This window comes from Ochotona curzoniae, unplaced genomic scaffold (genome assembly GCF_017591425.1).
Source record: "Ochotona curzoniae isolate NIBS_2020 unplaced genomic scaffold, NIBS_Ocur_1.0 contig_430, whole genome shotgun sequence".
In the NCBI taxonomy this organism is placed as follows: Eukaryota; Metazoa; Chordata; class Mammalia; order Lagomorpha; family Ochotonidae; genus Ochotona; species Ochotona curzoniae.
Window position 1 is genome coordinate 816,956 of NW_024466219.1, and position 23,551 is coordinate 840,506.

Below are 23,551 nucleotides of genomic sequence, written 5' to 3' on the forward strand. Positions count from 1 at the left end.
ACTCTCTTGGGGTACATGATTCTCTCTCCAGAGGAATTGGCAAACACCCACCTCACAGACCGAGGAAGACCGCTGACCCCGGATCTAAGGATCTTGAGCAATGCCCATTTGTGTCTGACTCAGCACTTGGCTCAACCGCCCAAGGTGTGGTGCCCAGAGCCAGCCTCACAGGCGTGTATACTTAACACACACTTGATAACCAGTTCTCATCAAAATAGAAACACACTGGGCCCGGCGCGGTGGCACAGTGGTTAAAGGTCCTCGCCTTGCACGCCCAGGATCCCATATGGGCGCCGGTTCTAATCCCGGCAGCCCCGCTTCCCTTCCAGCTCCCTGCCTGTGGCCCCGGGAAAGCAGTCGAGGACAGCCCAAAGCTTTGGGAACCTGCACCCGCGTGGGAGACCCGGAAGAGGCTCCTGGCTTCGGATCGGCATAGTATCGGCCCGTTGCGCTCACTTGGGGAGTGAATCATCGGAGGGAAGATCTTCCTCTCTGTCTCTCCTCTCTGTATATCCGTCTTTCCAATGAAAAAATAATAAAAATAAATCTTTAAAAAAAATAGAAACACATTTACTAAGTGCCTAATTGTGGACACGATTTGGAAACAACCAGAGTGTATAGGTTAAATATGAAAATAAAGGCATGCTCCTTCAGGTTCTGGAGACAGGTGTGAGGTCACGGCTCTGCAGAGGGAGCAGGCGAGCACTCCGGCAGGTGCTCGGATAACAGGATCTCCTCGGCAAGGTCAAGTCCCCACTGCAGCAGCATGTTCATGGCTGCTGACATCACATCTGGGCACTGGTTAAAACCCTAACCACCCCACTCCCCATCCAGCTTCCTGCTAACATGCCTGGGAAAGCAGCAGAGCACATGCCAAAGCCTCGGGCCTGTGCAGGAGACTGGCAGGGACTTCAGGCTCCTGGCTTCAGCTTGGCCCAGACCCAGCCATGGGGCCATTCTTGGAGAGAAGCAGCAGATAGGCAGCCTCTGTTTCTTGTGATTCTGTCTTTCAAATCAACCTATTTTTTAAGGGTGATCATTTATATTTGGACAGAGAACTGGTTATATTTGGCTGTTTGCTGTCAGGTTTTTGGAAAATTTTAAACCTCTGGAATGGGCCTGGCGTGGCGGAAGGAAGATCTTCCTCTCTGTCTCTCTTTCTCTCTGTATATCTGACTTTGCAACAAAAAATAAATAAATATTAAAAAAAAAAAGCTAAACCTCTGGAATTTGTTTCACAGTGTCCTGAGACCATGTCACTTCCTATAATCAGACTCTCAGGTAATAACAGAACTTTTTTCCAGCCCTGAGTGCCCACAGACGTGGGTCTGGGCTCAAAGCAGGCAGACAAGGACTAGTTGTGCCAGTCTGACAGCCTGCACGTCGCCTCCGCCTCAGCAGCTCTGATTCCTAGTTTTAGCTTTATGTAGGGCGAGAACAGACGCTCATTTAGCCGTAGGTACTCACACACCGGTCCCAAACCTCACCGAATCTCCCAGTGGCTTTCAGCAAAGCAGCAGCCAGAGTTCACATCGATGCCCAGCAGGGTCTCCCATGGCTGGGGTCTTTGCTCTCCCTGAAACCAAGGAGCCAGTATCAACAAGGAAACGGCCACCGCAGCACGGGGTGCTGGCGGGGAACAGGCACCGCGGCACAGCGTGCTAACCACTACTGGCAAAGCCACCTCCTGCACTGGAGTGCTGGTTCAAGTCTGGGCTGCTCCAGTTCTGACTCCCTGCTGGCCCACACCTGGTTGTTGTCCCCTAGCTCGTGTGTAAAACCCAGCTCTGCCACACTGCCTTTCAAATAAACACCTTTTCTTTTTCTTAAGTTACATATATACATGTAAATTATATATATAAAATATATATACAAATAAATAAATTATATAATCCTTGACTGCTTTCCCAGGCCACAAACAGGGAGCTGGATGGGAAGTGGAGCTGCCGGGATTAGCACCAGTGCCCATATGGGATCCTGGCACGTTCACGGTGAAGACTTTGGCCACTAGGCCACAGTGCTGGGCCCATAAATATCTTTTCTAAAGATTAGAGCAAATGAAGCGAAGCTCATTGTTTGAATGTAACATCAGGATACTGCAAAATTCACAGAAAACAAAACTAAAATTCTACTGGTTTCATTTTCTATTGTGTTTGCATGAACATGGGAGAGTCCTTGGGCTGCGCAGTGACTGAGGGCTGCTACAACCTGACAGGTGACCCCGGCTGGGCTGGCCAGGCAGGGTGGGTGGGGCCTGCACCTGCAGCCCGGCATCCCATGGGGCACTTGCTGCCCCAGCTCCCAGCCGACTCTTCTGGGAAAGCAGAGGTGCCCTGTCCTTCCCCTGCACCCACGTGCAGACCTGAGGCTCCTGGCTGGGGACCCACTCAGTTCCGGCCATTGCAGCCCTGTGGGACGTGAACCAGCAGATGGAGGATGTGTGTCTGCTCTGTACAAATCTGCCTTTTCAGGAAACATATTAAAACAGAAAGTCCCAAGTTCTCAATTCTGTGCATAACTCAACGGCATCATTACTTAAAACTTGACTAAGTGGCTTATTTACGGCTCGGTGCCGGCTTTTCTATCTATGGCAGGCGCGGCCCTAACGGGGAGGCAGCCCATCCGCCTTGAGGCTAATGGGGAGCCCCTTGTCCTCCGACACGTAAAGGCCACGGGCCACCCTGAGACGGGGGCGCACAGAGCCCAAACACCGGCCGCCCGAGCGGCCAGCACACCCTGGACTCACCGCGCCGGCCTCTGCGCGCAGCCCGCAGCACCCGGCGGCACCGGGCGGCACCCGCCAGCAGCAGAGGGGCCCGGCCCGCGCACGCCGGTTCCTATGACAACACAGCCGCGGCGTCGCCATGGCAGCCGCCCTGCAGTCCCATTGGCTGGCTCCCCGCCCCCCGCCCGGCGAGGGAGGGCCTCTCGGCGAGGCCGCCGCGGGCGGAACTGTAGCAGGCCCGGGCCGCGTTTCCGGCGGGGAGGCGTGCGGCAGGGGACCAGGAAGGGAGGACGACGGTGCGTGGGACTCGGGGCTGCGCGCGCCTCCATGTCGGTGGGGAGGCCGCCGTCCCGCGCGAGAGGAGCGGCCAGGCCCCGCAGCAGCTCGCCGTGCGCCCGCCACAGCCCGCCCGCCGGCCGCGCGCGCGCCGCGCAGCCCACGCGGGATCGCCCCGCCGCGGCGGAAGTCGCCCCGAGGCGCCGGCGCCGCTGAAATCTCGCGAGGAGTCGCGCTTCCTGCTCGGCGGCGCCCCGTTCCGCGCCCCCCAGCCGGCTCCCGGGCCGGAGCGACCCTCGCCTCCGGGCCCAGCCGCGCCCCGGGCCCAGCCGCCCGAGCCCGCGCCGGGCCGGAGCCGCGGCCGCGCCGCACCACCCGGAGCCGGAGACGCGAAGATGGCGGCGGCCGGCAGCGCCCGCGGGGCCGCGCGGCCGCTGCGAGGGGCCTGAGGGACGCGGGCGGCTCGGCGGGGCGACGCGGCGGCGGAGGATGAGCGTGCAGAGCGCGCAGTATCTCCGGTGAGCACGGCGGGAGCGGGCCCAAGCGAGCAGCGGGTGGGGGGCCGTTAGGGTGGGCACCAGGTGGAGGGTGGAGGGCCAATAGGTTGGACACCAGGTGGAAGGCCACACGGTGGGCGCCGGGTGGAGGGCCGGTAGGGTGGGCACCAGGCGGAAGGCCACACGGTGGGCACCGGGTGGAGGGCCGGTAGGGTGGGCAGCGAGCGTCGGGTGGAGGGCCGCACGGTGAGCACCAGGTGGAGGGTGGAGTGCCACACGGTGGGTAGCGAGCACAGGGTGGAGGGCCGGTGGGGTGGGCACCAGTGAGGGTGGAGGGCCGCATGGTGGGCACCAGATGGAAGGCCGCACGGTGGGTGGTGAGCAGGGGGTGGAGACGGAGGGCCGGCAGGCATGCTGGGGGCACTGCCAGCGTGACCATGGGAGGCACGGCAGGAGGAGAGTGTGCGTGGGGGAGTGGGTCCCCGCGAGGCTGTGTGTTGCCCTCGGCCACTGGCCACACCAACTTATCCACGTGAGAGACCCCTGGAGGGTCAGGAAGATTTGGGCTTGAGTTTACAGAGTGGAGAGACACAAAAATCTTTCATACGCCGGTCTACCCCCCCAAAAGGCCACAACAGCCGTAGCTGAGCTGATCCGAAGCCAGGAGCCCGGAGCTTCTTCTGGGTCTCCCACGCTGGTGCAGGGTCCCAAGGCTTTGGCCAATCCTCGACTGCTTTCCCAGGCCACAGGCAGGGAGCTGGATGGGAAGTGGAGCTGCCGGGACATGGACTGGTGCCCATATGGGATCCTAGAGTTGGAGGTAGAGGGTTAGCCATTGAACCAACATGCCAGCCCCAGAATTAACATGTTTTTAAACATGTGTTAGAAAAATGACTATTTGTATGAAGTAAAATAAGGTTATGATGAAGCTAAAAAGAGACAAACCTGAATGGGAAGGTGGTGGGTTTGTTTTTTGCTCTTTTTTTTTTAAGATTCCTTTTTTTTGGAAAGCAGAGTTGCGGAAAGACATTTTCCAACCACTGGTTTACTTCCCAGATGGCCAGGGCTGAGCCAGGCTGAAGCCAGGAGCCTGGAACTCCGTCCGGGTCTCCCACATGCGCACCTGGCCCAAGCATTCGTGCCTTCCTGAACTGCTTTAGTAGGGCGCTGGATCAGCAGTGGAGCGGCGGGGACTCGAACCGGTGCTGTGTGGGTGCTGACAGTGTGCTGTGCTGAGGAGGAAACTTAGGCTGGAGTTGTGGAATTCGTGGTAGAGAGATGAGTGCAGATAAATGTGATGCTTTGGAGAAGAGAGAAAAGGAATGCAACATGTAAAGGTGCCACATTTCCAGCCCTGTGGAAAGGCATCTGGGGCGGCCTGGCCAGGACTGCCACGGTCTGCCTCCGGCTGGACCTGGGCCCACTGTCCAGGTGAATCGAGCCAACCCTGAACTGATGGGTCGGGGAAGGGGGCCTTGGTGGAAGTGTGCAGCTGCGTTGGGAGGCTGGGGAGAAGGCCCGAGCTCGCGTCTGCTCTAGGGCGGCTTTCCAGTGCAGGTGGCCAGCGACGCCTGCGGGCTGTCTCCACGGACACCCGGACAGGCTGCTGGGTGTTGCAGAGGGAGTGTGGGCCGTGTGCATCCTCTAGTCCCTGTGACCTTGAGCCTACCTTGATGGGATGGAAGACCATGACTGGGCAGCTTTTCAACCTGCATAGCTACAAAGCCTCCCTCGTGTAGATTAAAATTAGTTTTGCCTCAGCTGAATTTTAATTTGTTAGAGTAAATGAGCGAGCGTGTGCCAGGGAGCTGGGAAGCCAGCGGGCCGTTTCAGAAGAGCCGAAAGTGAGGGTGCAGAGGGGCTGAGGCCTGGAGGTGCGGCTGCCAGAGGAGGTGTGTCCGGGCAAGAGAAGGGTTTTTTCGTTGTTGTTAGAAAGAAAAAGGCTTTCTGTTTGTTTTCTTTAGTAATAGACTAACTAGACATCAAGTAAGTTGAAAGTTTTACAAAAATTAGATTTTGGGCCCAGTGCGATGGCTTAGTGGCTAAATCTTCATCTTGCGTGCTTCAGAATCCCATATGGGCGCTGGTTCTAATCTTGGATGCCCCACTTCCCATCCAGCTCCCTGCTTGTCGCCTGGGAAAGCAGTCGAGGATGGCCCAAAGCCTTGGGGCCCTGCACCTGCGTGGGAGACCTGGGAGAACCTCCTGGCTTTGTTGCAGCTTTAGTCGTTGTGGTCACTTGGTGAGAGAATCAGTGGACAGATCTTCCTCTCTGTCTCTCCTTCTCTCTGTATATATGCCTTTCAATAAAAGTGAAATAAGTCTTAAAAAATTAGAAATAGCTTTCACTACAGTGATTCTGGGCTAACATTGAGAACTTTTCAAACTGAAAGCTTTTCAACAAAATAAACTTTTTAAAAATGGATGCCTCATTCAATAAAATGAGTTCATTTGATGGGGGTTGGACTATAGAAGAGATAGTAGGTGAAGTGAAAAGTCACACCTTAATTAGGATGGTGTTTGGAAAGACCAGAAATGTGGAAAATGATGTCATGGATCCAGGGAAGCAGAGGGCGTGTCACAGTGCCAGGCACTGTGAGGGCATGAGGAGCCGAGGCCGGGTGCCACGGGCCCATGCAGCAGCGCTCTGGCTGCCAGGAGACGGACTGAGTGTCCTCTCCTTTGTCGGAACCTTGGTTCTGGTGGGACCATGTCCACAGGCTTGTCTTCTCCACAGAAAGATGGGCTCATTCAGATAGGAGTCCTAAATACCGGCTTTCTGGGGAGGTATGCAGGACCGTCGGGCTTGGGGTGGGCAGAGCGCGAGGCTGCTGGGGCTGGTGGCGAGCTGGGAGAGGGGGCAAGGAGCAGGCACTTCCATGTGAGACTGCAGTCTGCTGGGCCAGGTCCTGGCTGTCCCCTCCCCACGTGCGTCCTTGGCAGGATGCAGACATGACACTGTCACAAACCTGGGACAGCCCTTCAGAAAGACTGTTCGTCCCTTGAGGCTTCCAGGCTGTCATGGTGTGTGACCTGCTGCGCTGTTGCACCTTAGCTTTTACTTCCATCGTGGTTTCAGTTGGATTCAGAATGCAAATGTCGTGTGTCGGTGTGCGAGTTACCTGGTGTGTCGGCTGCTGCCGAGCTTTCTGTTGGTGTTTCCTGGCTGTGAGGCCTGCGTCTGGACCCGCTAGTGCAGCAGGCTTCCGGCAGGGCGGCTTGAGGGTGGCGAGTCACACACGGAGTTGGCGTCCCTGCTGCGTCCCTCGCCCCGAGCCTGCGAGGTCTGCCTGGGAGGGGCTGGCCGCCTGCGAGCCCTTGGTCAGGGCTGAACTACTTAGTGGGTGTCTTGGGATGTGATTGTCCATCTGTTACAGGTGTGGGGCAGGTGCATCACGTGTTGCTGGTTTGAAGGTGAACTGCAGTTTCATGTATTGCTGTGTTCTGTGGTCCTAGGGAATGTAGCTGGGAGGGACGCAGCAGCAGTTACAGGAGGCGGGCGCGTGGAGTTCTGGCAGACCTGTCACCTGGCGAGGGCTGGTGCCTGTGGTTGGCAAGGTGGTGAGCTGAGGAAGGCAGGCCCACCGTGTAGTGAGCCCGAAGAGGTGGAGGGAGCTTGAGGGATCCCTGCTGTGCGAAGTAGCCGCTCAGCTTTGGGTTTTGCTTTTCTGCATCTGCCTCATTGACACCAAGTTTCTCAGCCCCGTCACGTTCTGGCACTTGAGGCCAGGACATTGTGTGCTGTGTGCGTTCCTGCTGGCTGCCTCCCTTGCTGGGGATGGCCGGTGACCCTCGCACACGGTCAGGTGTCCCTGGAGGTGGGGCAGAGCCGCTGATGCATGAAGTCGGAAGATGGCCTCTGGTCGTTTTCCTGTTCCCTGTAGCCCTACACCAGTTACTGTGGTCAGGCTTCATGCCTTCGTCGGTGCGTTGGCAGCTGCTGCCTGCGGACTGGGTGCAGGGCCCAGTCGAGAGGGACTTGGCCTGTGCGGCCTCCAGTGTCCGGAGGAAGATGGTTCAGTGCTCGGGTAGTGGGTAGTGTGGGGGAGACGGGGGGCGCTTATTCCAGCAGAGGGAGTGGGAGGGGAAAGGTGATTTCCCTTGTCCTGCTTTTAGTCTATTAATTATTTTTTTACTTTATTTAAAAGGCAGAGATAAAGACATGTCCTTACAGTGGTTCGTTCCTCAGATGCCCACAGTGGCCAGGCTGAGTGAGGCTGAGCTGCGTCTCCCTGCTAGCCATCTTTGACTGGCAGCACGCACATGCTGGGTCCTTGGGCAGGTGGAGTGTGTCCCGGGTCGTGCTTTTCCTGGCCTCCCACCTGCCCTCAGTGCCTGCATGCCACACCGGTCCTGCCAGCCCTGCTGTGAGCCTGTCCCTTCTCGTGGCCCAGCTCGTCCCACTAGGGACAGAAAGCAAGGCAGGTCCCTGTTTCTGTTTTTCTTTCTTCTCTCAGATCTTTTGTACACATGCACTTTGCTGTCACCACGACATGACTGTTGAAGATCTGTCGGGCGGCTGCTCAGTGTTAACACGGTGCTGGATCCTGGCCTGATAGATGGGTGTAGCTTGCCTTGCAGGAAAGTGTAAGCAGGTCACAGAGGTGAAGTCGAGCCGAGCGCTGCGGAGGGGAGTCCTGCCAGCTGGGTCGTATTTGGCCCTGTCCCATGGAGTTCCCAAGATCTCGGGAAGCTCACGTGCAGTCCTGAGGGTGGCTGGCGTGCACTGCGACCTTTGGCCCTGCCCGATGGGAACAAATGCACTTGCGCCTTCTGGGCATTCCTGTTCGCTGAGGAGTGAGCTCTCCCCTGTGGCTTAGGGTTCCTGGTTTCCCCTGTCTGATCTCCCTGTCTGAGATCTGGTTTCTTCACCAACTTTTCCCTTTAACACCTTTTTGGAAATACTGCCTTCCTGTTCTCACTCTTTTTAAAGTTTTGTGTGTATTTCATTTTATTTTTATTGGAAAGACAGCTGCAGGGAGAGACACTCCATGCACTGATTGACTTCCCAAAGGCTGTGATGGCCAGAGCGGGGCGGGAAGCTGGGAGCCTGGAGCTGCTTCCAGGTCTCCCATGGGTGCAGGGGCCCACCCCTTGGGCCATCCTCTGCTGCTTTCCTGGTGTGCCCGCAGGGGGTCTGCAGCACGTGCCCCTCTCCTGCCGTTTCCATGCCAGCCCTGTCCGCTCTGTGTCCCAGTGGTGTTCTCACAAGTGTTGGCTGTGGCTCACTCCCAGTTCCTGTTTCTGTGGAGGGATAGCAGTGTCTGTGTGTTACACGGGTCGTTGATCTCATGAGATTGGTGTAAGTATTCATAAATTCTGATTGCCCTTCAGACTCGCCTCCATCTTTGTTAGTGTTCCTGAGAAGGTGTGTGTGTGGTTTTCCCTTCCACTCCTTAACTGGTATATACATGACCCGGCTGCTTCTGCCACGACTTTGATAGGAAGCAGCTGCCTTGGCACAGCGGCCTCCTCGTGGTCCTGAATGCTTCCTGCACGGGCGGCCTGGGCGGCCTGGAGGGCCTTACTTGGGACTGAACAGTTCTGAATTTTGTGATGGCCTCCACTTTTTTAAACATGTGGCTTATCTCTGCAGTGAGACTGAGTAGAGATGTTTTCTCAGCATTTAAAGAAAAATGTTCATTTTCATCTGTTTGAAAGGCGCAGAGGTGGAAACACATGTTACCTACCCATTCTCCTCCCGAGTGGCTGCATGTCCAGGGCTGGGCCAGGCTGAGGCCAGACCCCCAGGCGCAGCCGCTGCTTCTGCAGGTGGAGGGCAGAAGAGCGAGAAGCAGCTGTTTCAGTGTGGGGGGTCTTAATGCGTTACACTAAGGAGTTTTTCTGAGGTGTTTTCTCATTTTCCACTGAAGTCAAGCTGGAGGCCTGACCACTGGGAGCCTGCAAGTTCCTCTTCAGATGTGTTTGACAGTTACGAAAAACTGCTGTGGAACGGATTGGTGTGGGTTCTTAGCTTCCCCTTTCGGATTGACGTCCTCAGGGTAATTGTGCCCAGTTGTTGGGAGGAGGCATAGTGGCGGTCACTGTTGATCCTGACCAGGTGGCTGGCGTGTTGCTTCCTGCACTCCTCAGACGTCTCAAGGAGGTAGGTATGGTGTCATCTTGTCTGTCACAGTGGGCCTGCCACGGAGTCATTCTAGGCTCCCAGCAAGGGGCGGAGCTTGGCTTGAGCTGAGAGCAGGCTCCGGCACATGAGAGTATTCAGCATAATTATAATGGATAAAATGATGAGCAGCCAGTAAAAACTGCTTATTTTGTCCAGATCTTGAGCCGAGTAGATGTCTCCAAGAAAGCGTGCCGTTTTCCTGTGGCTGGACGTGCTGCCTTGCACACCCCCAAGTGTGGACAGTGTCACTCCTAAGTCCCTCTTTCTAAGCCTACCCTTCGTTGCTTCTCTTCTTGCTGAGCTGTCTGTCTGTGACCAGGGCCGTGCCTGCTCGTGCTCCCTGTGTGCACAGCCCCTGACACCACTGAGCACCTGCAGGGGACCAGAGAGGGTCAGGAAGGAAGGTGTGCCACCTGTCATGGCACTCCTGGAGAACAGCCTCTGTCTTGTTCACACCTCTTGGCTTTCAGAAGCAAGATGTGCGTTTGCTTCAGCCCCAGAACAAGAATGTGTTAGAAATATTTGAAGCATTTTTAAGTTGCCTGTCCTAAGAAAGTAAATGCAAAAGGAAAGGGGGTTTGGTATTTTGCCTTTGCCTTTCTGTCACGTTGTCGTTGTGTGTGTGTTAACTCCTGTTTCCCTCTCCCCTGTCTAGAGAGACTTAAAGCTTTCTGCCTTATGAAAGATTGGATGTTCTGGCAGATAGTCACTGTGGGAGCAAACGTTTCATTTCAGTCCCAGATGAGGACCGAGAACTTGAAATCAGAGGAGCATCTGAGATCGAATGCTATTAGGTAGGACACAAATGACAAGGGCTTTGTCCTTTTTTCGTTCCAGGGATGTGTGTTACAAGTGCCTGTATTGTGTGGACACTCGCTGGAGAACCGGGGGCCCCCACTTGGCCAGCATGGGGACGGGCATGCTACGGGCTCTCTAACCTGACTTCACGAGACCTTGAGCTTGCGTTGACTTGGTCGTGAGGGTTTGCGTCTTGTGGTCAAAGCGATTTTTCTTTTTTTAACTGAAGTGCATTTAAAAGGTTTTTATGTTTGTGCATGAAGCCCTTGCGTAGTTGGGATCGGCCTGGGGACATTTGGTCCATGTTGTTGGATATCCTGTGGCTTTAGTCCTGCACATGATCAGATAGGCTGGAGTGCAGGGAGTGCCAACGGGTTGTGTCCGCGTGGGTGCGGCTGGCCAGCCCGGGGTGGCAGGCATCTCCGGTGGAAGGCGCTGGAGCTCTGGTTCTTCGGCAGGCCCTCAGCTGTGTGACCTTGTGCCTCCATTTCCTCCTGAGCAGAAGGAGGACATTGTTAGTTCCTTACCCGAGAGTTGTGGGAGTGAGGGCCTCGGCCTTGGGAAGGCGTGCCCGCAGGACCTGGTGGGCACTGAACATTGGCCCTTCATTCTTCGCAGTTTTTGTTTTTGGTGCTGTTTACACAGTTGATCTGGGTGGGAAGGATTGAGGATCGGGGAAAGGATTAGGGTAAGACCATTGTTTCCAAAATTTTTTTCTTCCTTTACCTGGGGATAGAGCTGAGACTAGGGGAGAAGCTGCACCCAGCCTTCCAACCGTCCCAGCATCCAGGGATGGGGAACGGCCACCCAACATCAATGCAGGGTCCCCGATGTGGAGCACGCTCTGAGGGTTCTGTTCAGGCAGTTGGACAGCTCTGAAATGCTGTTGATTTCGCTAGTCCAAGGATGAGGAAATCCTTCCAGTGTCTTTGCTGACATAGTCAACCCCAGAGTCTCAATTTACTGGGTATTTGGCGACGTTGCTTGTGTGGGATAGCGGTCCCATCTGCCCTGCTCCCCTTTTATGGTACCACATGTTCTCTGCAGGCCCCACGGGCTGCCACATCCTCCGTGTGTGTCTGGGTCTGCCATCCACAGAGGAGGCCCCGTACTGACACATGCATTCCACAGTCAGACCACCAGTCCTGGACGTGGGCCCTCAGGTGAAGAATGATGCGTTATGAGTGTGGTGCGGTGCCTTTTTTCTGATGTGGTTGTTGACAGCATTTGCACACCTTATAAAGTGACCCACTTAAACCACTGGCCTGCTGCAGATTCGTTGGATTTCAGCCCCCACCTGTGGTTGCCTGGGTGCTGGCAGAGCTTGTACAGCCTGTGGGCTGGACGTTCCCCACTCCTGCTGTATGCGGGTTGTTCCCCAGAGCCATCACCAGTTACAGACACCTGCTCATTTTGAGCCGGGAGATGGCGGTGCTGCAGTGGAAGCACATGGCGGCAGAGCATCCACACCAGTCCACAGGGAGACGTTACTCTTAAGGTGCCCTCCCGGCGGGGAGGGGGCACGGGCTAACAGCAGTGGTCACTGTGGACCCTCTGCTGGTCCAGCCTCTGCCTGTGCTGCCCACTGCTTTCAAAGGGATTAACATGCTGAAACATGGAGAAGTCCTGACAGGAGCTGACTTGTGGCTGTAATGGTGCAATCAGAAGAGAAATCCCCGAGTGGGGACTGCCATGTAGTCACCCTGCTCCCGTCCCACACCGGGATGCCCCTTGCTCCAAGGGCTGCGCACTCATTCCTCATTACATGAGTCTCACTGGGAGATTCTTTGACATCCACCTGGTTTAAACTTCTGTTTCCACTGTTTTGCTTCCTAACCTTGAAAAATCTTTGAAGGGCATCCATTTTTCTTTAGGTACGAGTGGTGCACAGTCCCATTCCCAGGGCCTCGGTCCTCAGGGATGGCCTAGCTGTCGGCTCACTGTTCACAGGGCTGCCCTGAGCCTGGTGCAGCTCGGGTCAAGAGATGAAACTTTGATTTCATTTCTCTTGAAGTTTTGAAGGTCTCTTCCCATTTCCTGGCCATATTCTCCTCACCCTTCCGTATTGTCACCTCCTCGCTTCAGTCTTGAACTTCTGGACATCTTGTGATGTTGGGAACGGGCCTCTGTGACAGTGCTCTGTGGTTGTCCCTGGCTTCCCGCACCACTGTGGCTTCCTCAGTGTCTCGGCTGGGCTGAGTGCTGAGCTGACCGAGCCACCGCTCGGTGGGGTCTTTTCTCATGTAGTCAGCAGCATAGCGCTGTGGCTGGCGGTCTCTGACACCCTGAGACTGTGCATGCGTGCTGGGGTTAGCCTGTCCCGTCTGCTGTTTGTTGGCACAAATAATTGTGATTAGGGTTTCATGTTTATTACTACAGTTGATGAATGTTATTATCCAGATGGCTAAAGATTCCATGGAAATAACTAGGAAAAAGTGAACAGAGTGACAACTTAGAGCCTACTTTAGCTTTTGCTTAGATACTAATCCTGATAGTCTTAGAAACACACCCTCCCAAAGCCAGCAGGGCTGTGTGCTGGCGTGCTCGCTCCGTGCTCGCTCCGTGCTGGCTCCATGCTGGCTCCGTGCTCGCTCCGTGCTGGCTCCCACTACTTCCCTGGAATCCTGCTGATGGAGAGGGGAGCTGGGCGTTGGCAGAGGGAATGTCTTCCTGCATTACCCTTGATTGGGAATTTTCGGACCGTGAGTCTTACCATGTGCATTCATTCTTAAGAAAGAGCACCCTGGGCCTGGTTGCGTGGCCTAGCTGCTTAAATCCTCGCCTTGAATGTGCCAGGATTCTATATGGGCGCCGGTTCTAATCCTGGCAGCTCCACTTCCCATCCAGCTCCCTGCTTGTGGCCTGGGAAAGCAGTCGAGGTCGGCCCAAAGCCTTGGGACCCTGCACCCATGCGGGAGATCTGGAGGAGGTTCTTGGCTCTTGACTTTGGATTGGTGCAGCACTGGCCGTTGTGGTCACTTGGGGAGTGAATCATCGGATGGAAGATCTTCCTCCTTGTCTCTCCTCCTCTCTGTATATCTGACTTTCCAATAAATAAATAAATCTTGGGGAAAAAAAAGAATGAAGAAGAGCTAATTAAAAAAAAAAGAAAGAAAGAGCACCCTTTATTTCTTACCTTGCATTGTTTAAATACTTTGTATAATCCAGGTATAATCAAGAAGGTAACCCAGATTTTAGTTTTTTCTCCTAGTGATGCATTTAAACATTTTATTGTGAAGTGATTGTTCAGTGCCCAGTGTATGGGCTATCAGAGTCTTCTGTGAATGTGTTCTGACGGGGGTGGTGGGCACTTCTGCCTGGCCCTGGCCTCTGTGGGCTCCTCAGCTGTGCAGCGAGGACCGAGACCCTCAGCTGTGCAGCGAGGACCGAGACCCTCAGCAGCAGGAAGCGCTGTGTTGTGGGAAGATTTATTTTTCTTGGAAAGATACAGAGAGGAGGAGAGACAGAGAAGATGGTCTCTCTGCTGATTTACTCCCCAAGTGGCCATAATGGCCGGAGATGAGGCGGGAGCCAGGAGCTGCTCCCAGGTCTCCCACGCGGGTACAGGGTCCTAAGGCTTTGGGCCGTTCTCTTCTGCTTTCCCAGGCCACAGGCAGGGAGCTGGATGGGAAGTGGAGCTGCTAGGATTAGAACCGGTGCCCATGTGGGATCCCGGTGTGTTCAAGGCAAGGACTTAAGCCACTAGGCCATGGTGCCGGATATTAAAGATATGAACGTTGCAGTTCTTAGATGTTTGGTTTATCCATTCTTTTAGTTCATCTCTTCAGCTTGAATGAAGAATGTTGAGGGAAGACATTGAAAGCTCTGAGCGGTGCGCAGGCCTGGGCTGGCAGCCTCGCATTGGCCCAGGTCGGGGCGTGGCCGTGACCTGCTGCACAGTACAGCGTGCTGTTACTGTCTTTACATATCAAATAACAGAACAGGTGCTTGCTAACACTTAGTAAAGCATTTGTGTCAGAGCACAGCTCCATTGTTTTTCTTGGTAATTATATTGCAAAAGAGAAGAAGAAATAGAAAGATAGCAGTTATTTAGGAATAGGAAAATAAGGTCCCTCCTCTTTGTAAGAACTCTTATTTCTCCCACCTGTCTAAATAACTGTTTGGGGGACATGGGGGAAAAGTTAGTGAATAATAGAGACCACGTCTTGCTTCAAAGTTTGCCAACCAGTTCAGTCAAAACTCCTGCACGGTGGCCTAGTGGCTAAAGTCCTCACCTTGAATGCACCAAGATCCCATATTGGCACTGATTTGTACCCCAGCGGCTCTGCTTCCCATCCAGTTCCCTGCTTGTGGCCTGGGAAAGCAGTCAAGGACGGCCCAAAGCCTCGGGACCCTGCATCCTCGTGGGTGACCTGGAGGACGTTCCTGGCTCCTGGCTTCGGATTGGCACAGCTCTGGCTGTTGCGGCCGCTTGGGGAGTGAATCATCGGATGGAGGATTTTCCTCTCTGTTTCTTCCTCTCTTCTGTATATTTGACTTTGCAATAAAAATAAACTCCTGCATGGCCTCCGTGAGCTCACTGCTTCCCCTGGTGTGCAGCACTTTGTTCCTTAGTCCTGTTTGTGACAAGTTGGAGATACTAAGAGAAACTGCCTTCCCCTCTATTGTGGAAAACTGCTCCTGGGAGAAAGCCACTTGACTTAGGGACTTGCGGTCTTTGCACTCAGCCCTTTGTTCATGTGTTCCCTGGAGCAGAAAATAATGAACTTTTTCTGTTGAGATCCCAGACAGTAAGTGCTTAAGGTGATGTGAGGCCATGGGTCAGTGCAGGCCTTGCTACACCAAGACCAGTCAGAGAGTCAGGCCCCCAGGGACAGTCAGTTCGGGCTGTGGCCTTGCTCCGGCGGGACAGTCACATATGTCCCCAGGGAAGGGCTTTCACTCACAGGGAGTTGAATTTCTTATCAGCTTGCTGGGAAACTTTGAATTTAATTTCTTTTAGAAAAAATGTTTTTAAAAATTAGTTGTTTAATTGACAGCAGAAAACAGACAAGCCTGTTAGTTTTTTGCCATAGAATTTTTTTATTTTACTTTGAAAGAAATGGAAATAACTTGGCCTTTGGAATCAAAAAGAACAAAACTTTGAGAGCGAGCCGGACTCCTGCTGTGTTGTCGTGCTGACAGTCGCACGGGCTTTATTCCGTGCTTCTGTTCGCACTTGAACTTCTTGTTTTAAAAAATTTTTTGGACAGATTATGATTTTAGTATGTTGGCTCTTTGTTGATATTTGTCTATATAAATATTGTTTGGAATGAGAAAACCTTCAAAAGCATGATTTTTTAAAATTTATTTTTATTGCAAAGTCAGATATACAGAGAAGAGGAGAGACAGAGAGGAAGATAGATCTTCCGTCCAGTGACCCACTCCCCAAGTGACCACAGTGGCCGGAGCTCAGCTGATCTGAAGCCAGGAGCCAGGAACTTCCTCCAGGTCTCCCGCATGGGTGCAGGATCCCAAGGCGTTGGGCCATCCTCGACTGCTTTCCCAGGCTACAAACAGGGAACTGAATGGGAAGCGGGGCTGCCAGGACATAAACTGGCTCCTACATGGGGTCCCAGTGTGTGCAAGGTGAGGACTTAGCTGCTAGGCTACTGTGCCAGGCCCAGATGCATGATTCTAAGAATTTTTGCTAACATGAGGGTGCAGAGGAAATTGATCCTTTAGCTTTGCAGCTTAAGGGCGGAGTGAATCCAGGGCTTGGCTGGCCCTAGCTGGATGCATAATTGCACTTTTGCGGGAGTCAGAAGAAGGGAGGCAGGCTGTGGTTGTGTTGTGGTGGCTGGTGGGGCGTGCCTTCTCATGCTGTGTGCCCTGGTGGCCATAACCTCCCAGGCTTGTCTCGGGGAGGCCATGCTGTGTGCATGGGGCGTTGGGTGTGGGACCAGCCATCTTACCTTGACCCCATGTTGGCCTCGTGTCCTTCCTTGCACCCTGCTGTGGTCCAAAGCATGGAAGGATTCTAATCACACTGGTAGGAAATTAAAATTCACAATGAATATTAAAGAACCTAAGTCTGAAGTAATACCTACTGTAGAAAGTCTAGAGCCTTAATATTCTGTAACTTTCATGTCAGACATGTATTTTAACAATGGAAATCTTGAGGTCAGTGTTGTGGCCACTGCAGCTCTAGTGTCCCGAGTGGCTGGTTCAGGCCTGGCCGCCCACTTGTGGTCCAGCTCTTGGATGTCAGTGTCCCTGCGTCCGCCTGTGCCCTGTACTGCCTGGCGGGTTGTGGTAGGAGTGTGCTGTGAGAGGGAAGCTGGCGCCCGTGCGATCTTGGTGGGCTTTCTGGAGGAGGAGAATAAGTGGCCGTCCCCAGGCAGGCAGGTGGGGAGGCCCCACGAGGGTGGAGAAGCCAGCAGGCACAGCAGGCCTTGGTGGTCGGTGGCTGGCAGGGTGAGGAGCAGTGAGGAGATGCGCGGAGACTGTTGCAGAGTGCACGGCGGTTTTGTGGTGGACACTACAGTCAGGACACTGTCCTCTGCTCCCTGCAAGGTTTTAGGTGGACTCTTGATGGGTCAGGTTTGCTTCTCCAAAACCCCGCTGGCAGCAGTTGGCGGACAGGGCCTTAGTGGTCAGCCAGCCAGGGCGACTGCACTGGTGGGAGCGCGGCAGGCAAGGAAAGGAGGGAAGTGGACAAGAGACATCCTTTAGTGATGCATGCTATGTATGTAGGAGGAAGGGGCCTTCCCAGCCTTGTGTGGTCCACATGAGGGAGAACTGAGACTGCATATCACAAGTTGTGAGTTCAAGCCTGGACCTCGATGCCGTCAGGTTTGGTTTTGGGGGTTTTTTGTTTGTTTGTTTTTTTGAAAGCACGTTTACAGAGAGAAGGAGATGCAGAGAGAGAAAACTTCCATCTGCTGATTCACTCCCCACATGGCCACAGTGGGCAGAGCTGAACTTATGCAAAGCCTGGAGCCAGGAGCTTCTTCCGGGTCTCCCACGTGGGTGCCAGGTCCTAAGGCTTTGGGCCATCCCCGAGCAGGGAGTTAGGTGGGAAATAGAACAGCCACTGTACAGACAGGCATCAAATACAGACACTTTTTTCAAAAGAGAGGCAGAAGGAACAGGATCAGAAAGTATGAGCAAGTTAGACGTGTTTAAGTGCTAGGAGTAGCAAGGGTCCGGCTGAGAGGTAGGCTTCAGGGTCGTGGCAGGGGCAGGCTTGGCGCTGTGGCGAAGCCCCTTCCCGTGGGACTGGTTCAGGTCCTGGCTCTTAACAACCATGTGGGCGGTGAGCCAGGAGGTGGAGAATATCTCTCTCTTGCCTTTCAAATAAACAAAACTTCCAAAAAATAGTGTGAACATTAAACATAAGCTTATATTTTTAAAATGATGCACTTTTTTTGAAATGACCACAATATTTTCAGCATTTAATTTAATTAATAAGACACTTTGTTTTCTTCAGTGATGAGATTTGGAGGCAAACAAGAGGACACTGCTGGCAGCAGCCCCGTGCGGCCACTGTGGCTGTGCCCGCTGTGGCCGTGCCCGCCGTGGCCGTGCCCGCTGTGCGCACGCTGACGCCTGTTTGTTTCCCCCCGCAGGCAGGCAGAAGTCCTGAAGGCTGACATGACAGGTACGGCTGCTGTGTCTTCGCTGAGCGCCAGAGGAATGACAGCGTGCTGTTGGACTTCAGTATTGCTTTTAATGATTCCAATTCTTATTTTAACCTGTCAAGAACTTTAATATATGCTACACTGAGTTGAATATTCCCTAATTTAGTGTATGTACCCACTTAGTTTTAAACGGTTGAGGAAATAAGGAAAACAATAACGCATACCCGCATGAAGCAGACGTCTTACGGTGTTGCATTAACGCCTTCCTGCAGAAACGTACGTCCCGAACTTGAGCAGTAGATAATGCTGCAAAAAAATGTTTGCAGGAGAACAATACTGGAAGGCCTTGAAGTTGACTGAGTTACCTCACCGGCTTTCTTTTCTATTCTGAGTGATGGCTGAAGACTTTGGGGACAATGAGTAAACTTAACCAGTCAGGGACAGGTTGTAGCTCCACACTTGGAAGTGTGTGTGAACAGCCTGCCCTCTGTCGCAGTGTGAGGGACACCTCGGCAGGAAGGCCCAGGAGGAGAGCTCCACAGTGAGAGATTTCATTCCCAACGTGGTAGGCCACAGGCTGCTGTGCCAGGAGGCCTTGGCGATCTTAGTTTCACCCAGAGAAAAGCCTGGTTCCTCTCCTGTAAGCAGGCTTATTTCTCTATGCTGTGCACGGGCATCCCCTGGAATTGCCTCTGGAAGTGGTGTTATTCTTCCCTCAGTAAGTCACTCTGGGTTGGCTTTTTATAGTGGGCGTGGGCTGCTCAGAAACTTGAGCCAAGGTGTCAGATTTCCTCATTCAGTAGATGATAAATCAGTCTGTTTAGCAAGGCTGGTGAAGAACTTGCTATCCCGCAGACCTGAGGGGAGCTAAGGTCCTGCCCGGAGGCAGCTGTGGGCACCTGGGGCAGTCTCCCTAGGAGCCTGGTGAGCGTGTGCCCAGTGGGCACCTCTGGACCTGAGAGGGCCCTGCGCTGTCCAGGGCGCTGACAGACAGGGTGGCCTGCTTTCATGCGGACAAGCTGCAGTGTCCTCCTTTCTGCCACACCCAGCATCCCCTTTGGCCTCTGCTAGCAGCTGTCCCTGTCCTCATCAGACCAACTTTAGCCACCTGTGCCATCCAGCAGGGTGTCTGGCAGGCCGCTGGCTTGTTAGGATATGCATAAGATAGGGTGTCACTTGCTGATTTTAGCTATTTCTGTTTCATGATGGTTTTTCAAAGCTGAAAGATAGAAGCAGAGGCATTTTACAGCAGAGTCACTAGCCACAGGGGGGCGTCCTTGTGAAGGCGATGGTGTCTGTGTGTTGACCTGTGTGTTGTGTCTTTGTTTATCACTCAGATTCTAAGCTGGGGCCTGCGGAGGTCTGGACGTCCAGACAGGCTTTGCAAGACCTGTACCAGAAGATGCTGGTCACTGACCTGGAGTACGCTTTAGACAAGAAAGTCGAGCAGGATCTGTAAGTATTGTCACCTGAGCATCCTTGTTTGAGCAAGAAACGCGTCAAGACTTGAGGAAGGTGGCTTGTTTGTTTTCAGAAGTGCGTCGTAGTGAGCTTTTCTGAAGAGCGCGTATTAGTTCAGACAGTCTGGAGCGGAGAAGGAGAATGCGTGGTGTTCACCTGTTGTGGACGGCTCTTGCAGGGAGCCTCAGGAAGCCCCTCGTAGCTCGGAAAGAGTAACTGCCAAAGGCTTGTTCTGATTGCTGACAGTCCTGGGGCTTCATTCTGTGCGCCTCGCCCCACGCGGAAAGCAGGTCTAAAGGAAAACATTCAAGAGAGTTTGGGAAACTCTGGGCTCTCTAAGTGATCTGTCTATTCCTCCAGGAGGACAATGCATTTGCCTTGTATAGAAAACTCTTCAATATTTATCAGTATTTTCTTTTTTTCCATATAAGACCAAAGAAGCATTTTGTGTAGTTGAACTATTTGCTGTGTTCTCTGTAAGGAATGGAACGACAGAAAACCAGGCCGCTTGCCCTCTGCTGTAAGGCAGCAGGAACAGTCACCTGCGGGCAAGTTCGAGTCAGTTCAAGTGTTCTGCCTGCCAACACCCTAACCTTAAGTGGTGGGAAGGGTTGGTTCTCCCCATCTTGGGCAGCTTTCTGGGGTACGTAGTGGTTTTGGGAATCTTGCAGTGGCTTTCAGTCACAGTAGGTCACAGCCCCATGGCCGTGGAGCTGGGGTCAAGGGCGAGCTGTCCCCGAGGAAACCAACCCAACATGCCACCTCAGGGTAAGTGACTAATCACACCTCACACCTGTGGTGGGGCCCTGCCGGAGCGGCCAGAAAGCCAGCGAGTGTCCATCTGCGGCCATCTAGATGCCCGGTGGATCACTCTGTGATACACAGATGGCCCTCGGCAGACCAGAGACCTGGTGCCTGCTGCACAGAGCCTCGGGTCGATGTGTGGGGTGTGATTGCAGGTACAGTGGGGACTCGTCTGTTTGCTGGTGGCGGCTTTCAAGTCAGTGACTGTATTTCACCATAACTAAATTTAAGCCGATTTTTAAATATAAATTAATTGTTAAGGCATTTTATAACACCATTAAGTGTGCTATGTGTCAACCTCATGTTTATTTTAAAGAGCCAAAATTGAAACGTGGCTTGTATTTTAGACGCTAAAGAAAATGTTAATCTTGAGAGAAATACAGCTATGAAATAGAACTGAAAACCATAGGGATAGCTTTTGGAGATAGGGTTTTACAAACGCGTCATCACTGGACAGGGAGCAGTCGCTTTGGGCACGCTGTCTGGAAATTTGCCAACAGCTTTTATCACTGTGGCCGTGATTATGCGGTGGGATCCCTCAGCTTGAGGCTGCAGTCGCTGAAGGCATAGTGCGATTACTGAGCATGCGGTAAGGGCTTGCTGAGGTTGGCTGTGTTCTGCACGTCCAGTCTGTTCACAGGGGAGCGTAGTTATCGGAGTCGTAGCTTTAACGCAGGCTTTCTGCTAGTTTGGCGTAACTACACCGAACACGCCATGCTCGTTACCAGGGAGACTCTTGTCTGCTGACCAAATGGAATCGTGTTTTGTTTTCAGCTGGAATCACGCCTTTAAGAATCAGATCACAACGCTGCAAGGCCAGGCAAAGAATCGTGCAAACCCGAACCGGAGTGAAGTGCAGGCGAACCTCTCCCTGTTCCTCGAGGCAGCTAGTGGCTTCTACACGCAGGTGAGTTCTGCAGACACGCGTGCTCCGAGCTGGGCTGCGCTGTGTGACTTTCCACAGCTGCTCACCTGCAATTGCGCAGAAACACTCATTTTCAAATTTTTTACTGTAAGACTCAGCAAAAGATCTTTTGGGCTAAGGGAGAGCAAATGGGAACAAGGCCTTCGTGCCCCAGCAGTGCCAGTCACACAAGTGGGCGGAGAGTGTGAGTCTGAGTTGTTGGGAGAGCAGCTGCAGGTGCCAGGTGAGAAGCAGTTAGAGTGAACTGTCAGGTCACTTTTCAAAACACTGTTTTTTACATGGTGGAATTTGTATAGACTTCAAAGTGTATTTAAACCAGGTGTGAAATGAAGCAGATTTTTCTCAGTTTGAGGAATGGTCTTCACTTTAATTTTCTGTATCCCTTCTGGATAGAGTTTTTAAGTTTTATTTCAGCATTATTTGTGTGGTTGAGAGGGCTGGGCATCCGTGTGGGTCTCCTTTAGGGCGGGGAGGAAGGTGGCTGAGACAAAGTGTTTCAGGTTTTTTTGTGGTTTTGTGTGTGTGTGTTTAAACTTTGGTGGTCTGAGACATTCTGATGCATTGGTCTGTGAAAAAGACTTCCAAGATTTATTCTTATTGCAACAGCAGATTTACAGAGAGAACTTCTGTCCACTGGTTCACTCCCCAAGTGCCCACAGCAGCAAGGGCTGTGCTGATCCAAAGGCAGGAGCCTGGAGCTTCTTCCCGGCCTGCGCACGGGTGCAGGGTCCCAGGCCACAGAGAGCTGGGTGGGAGCAGAGCAGGCGGGACTCTAACCAGCGTCCGCATGTGAGCTCGGTGCATGCAAGGCGAGGGTGTAGCCACTGGAATATGTGCTGGGCTCTCAGTTTTGTTTCTTATTCGGTGTCTGTCACTGTTCTGCAGCGATGGACTTGGTGCGCAGCCTATAATAACACGTGGACACTGGTGGTGATTTAACTACGTACAATGTTTCATTCATGCTTGTTGATCATTTTCAGATTGTTCATACTTTTTCTTGAGGAAGAATAAGCTTTTTCAAGTTGATTTTCAAGCTTACTTTTTATATTCTATTCTGACAAATGAAGATGTAAAATCTAGATTCAGTGTTTCCGAGCTGCTTTACCGTTTTTTTCAGTGCTGTACTACTATCTCAAGATTTAAATTTTAATGCAGAGTACTTTATTAATCTGAGGCACACAGTAAGAGAAAATGTCAATGTTAAATGTAAGACTTTTTGGTACAAAAATTAAAAAAAAAAGAAAACTACCTTGGCATTGTGTATTAAATGTTTACCTGAAACTATACTCTCAGTGATGTTTGTTAAATATATACCTCTCAAAGTTTATTCCCACTATGTCATGATGCACCAAAATTGATTGTAAGGTTAATTCAAGATATGTTTCTAAATATTTTTAGCATACAGCGAATATTCAGTGTGATCAAACATTTTCAAACATTTTCTAAGCTTCTACACAAATGAAATACTTACCTCTGCATTTTAATGAGCCTTGCTGTAATTATTGTAGAGTTGCTTTGCAGAGATATTTTGCTGCACTAAAACTGTGGTTAGTAAACTCAGTGAATACAGCGTGTGAGAGAGCATAGTTAGCTGATAAATGTTTTGTCTAAAATATGTACAGGAAGAATAAAACACATGCCTTTTAAACATTATTAATGTTAGGGTTTTTTTTTTTTTTTTCATCTCTGGAAGACAATTATATTCTCTTGTAAACCTGGATTTTGGTATAAAAAGCAATAGTTTTTTTTTAATGTTTGTGATCCACATATATGAATTGTAATGATAAGAGGTACACAGTCCAATACAGTGCAGAGAAGGAGTCTGAACATAACGCAGTTTCAGTTTTAGAAGTGAAATGGTTGAGCCAGAAAGCTGAATGAGTTTCTACACCGTGTCATTGAGTCATTTAATGTTGATGTGCAAACGGGTAAATGTATAGAAAAAAAAGTAGAGTAAACTTTCAAACTTGGAATTTAAGTAGAAAAATGTAGAATCGGTCATTAACAATTGTAGATCGATATTGGCAATTCCTCCTCCTTTTCCCTCTAAATGTATGTATGTTTTGAGATTTTTGTTTTCCCAATTAAAACTGGAAACATTTAAAAAAAAAAAAAGGTGTTGGGCCCGGCGGCATGGCCTAGCAGCTAAAGTCCTCTCCCTGAACACACCAGGATCCCATATGGGCGCCGGTTCTAAACCTGGCAGCTCCACTTCCCATCCAGCTCCCTGCTTGTGGCCTGGGAAAGCGGTGGAAAACAGCCCAAAGCCTTGGGACCCTGCACCCTTGCGGAAGATCTGGAGGAGGTTCTTGACTCTTGACTTCAAATTGGCGCAGCACTGGCTGTTGTGGTCAC

General features: G+C 52.3%; 1 protein-coding gene across 4 annotated transcripts in view; it reads left to right on the forward strand.

Annotated features, from left to right (window-relative positions):
* The first annotated feature begins 3,365 nt into the window (after nt 1-3,365).
* Nucleotides 3,366-23,551, forward strand: part of SMG7 (SMG7 nonsense mediated mRNA decay factor) — a 49,441-nt gene continuing 29,255 nt past the window's right edge. The window contains exons 1-5 of one of the 4 annotated variants that reach the window (XM_040985347.1): nt 8,605-9,604; nt 10,281-10,419; nt 17,995-18,026; nt 19,344-19,461; nt 21,046-21,178. In XM_040985347.1, the coding sequence (XP_040841281.1) occupies nt 10,304-10,419; nt 17,995-18,026; nt 19,344-19,461; nt 21,046-21,178 (399 nt within the window). In that variant the 5' untranslated portion in view covers nt 8,605-9,604; nt 10,281-10,303. Of the gene's footprint in view, nt 3,520-8,604; nt 9,605-9,647; nt 10,420-17,994; nt 18,027-19,343; nt 19,462-21,045; nt 21,179-23,551 lie in introns of those variants that run through there. The other 3 variants (XM_040985348.1, XM_040985350.1, XM_040985349.1) reach the window with 3 other exon arrangements.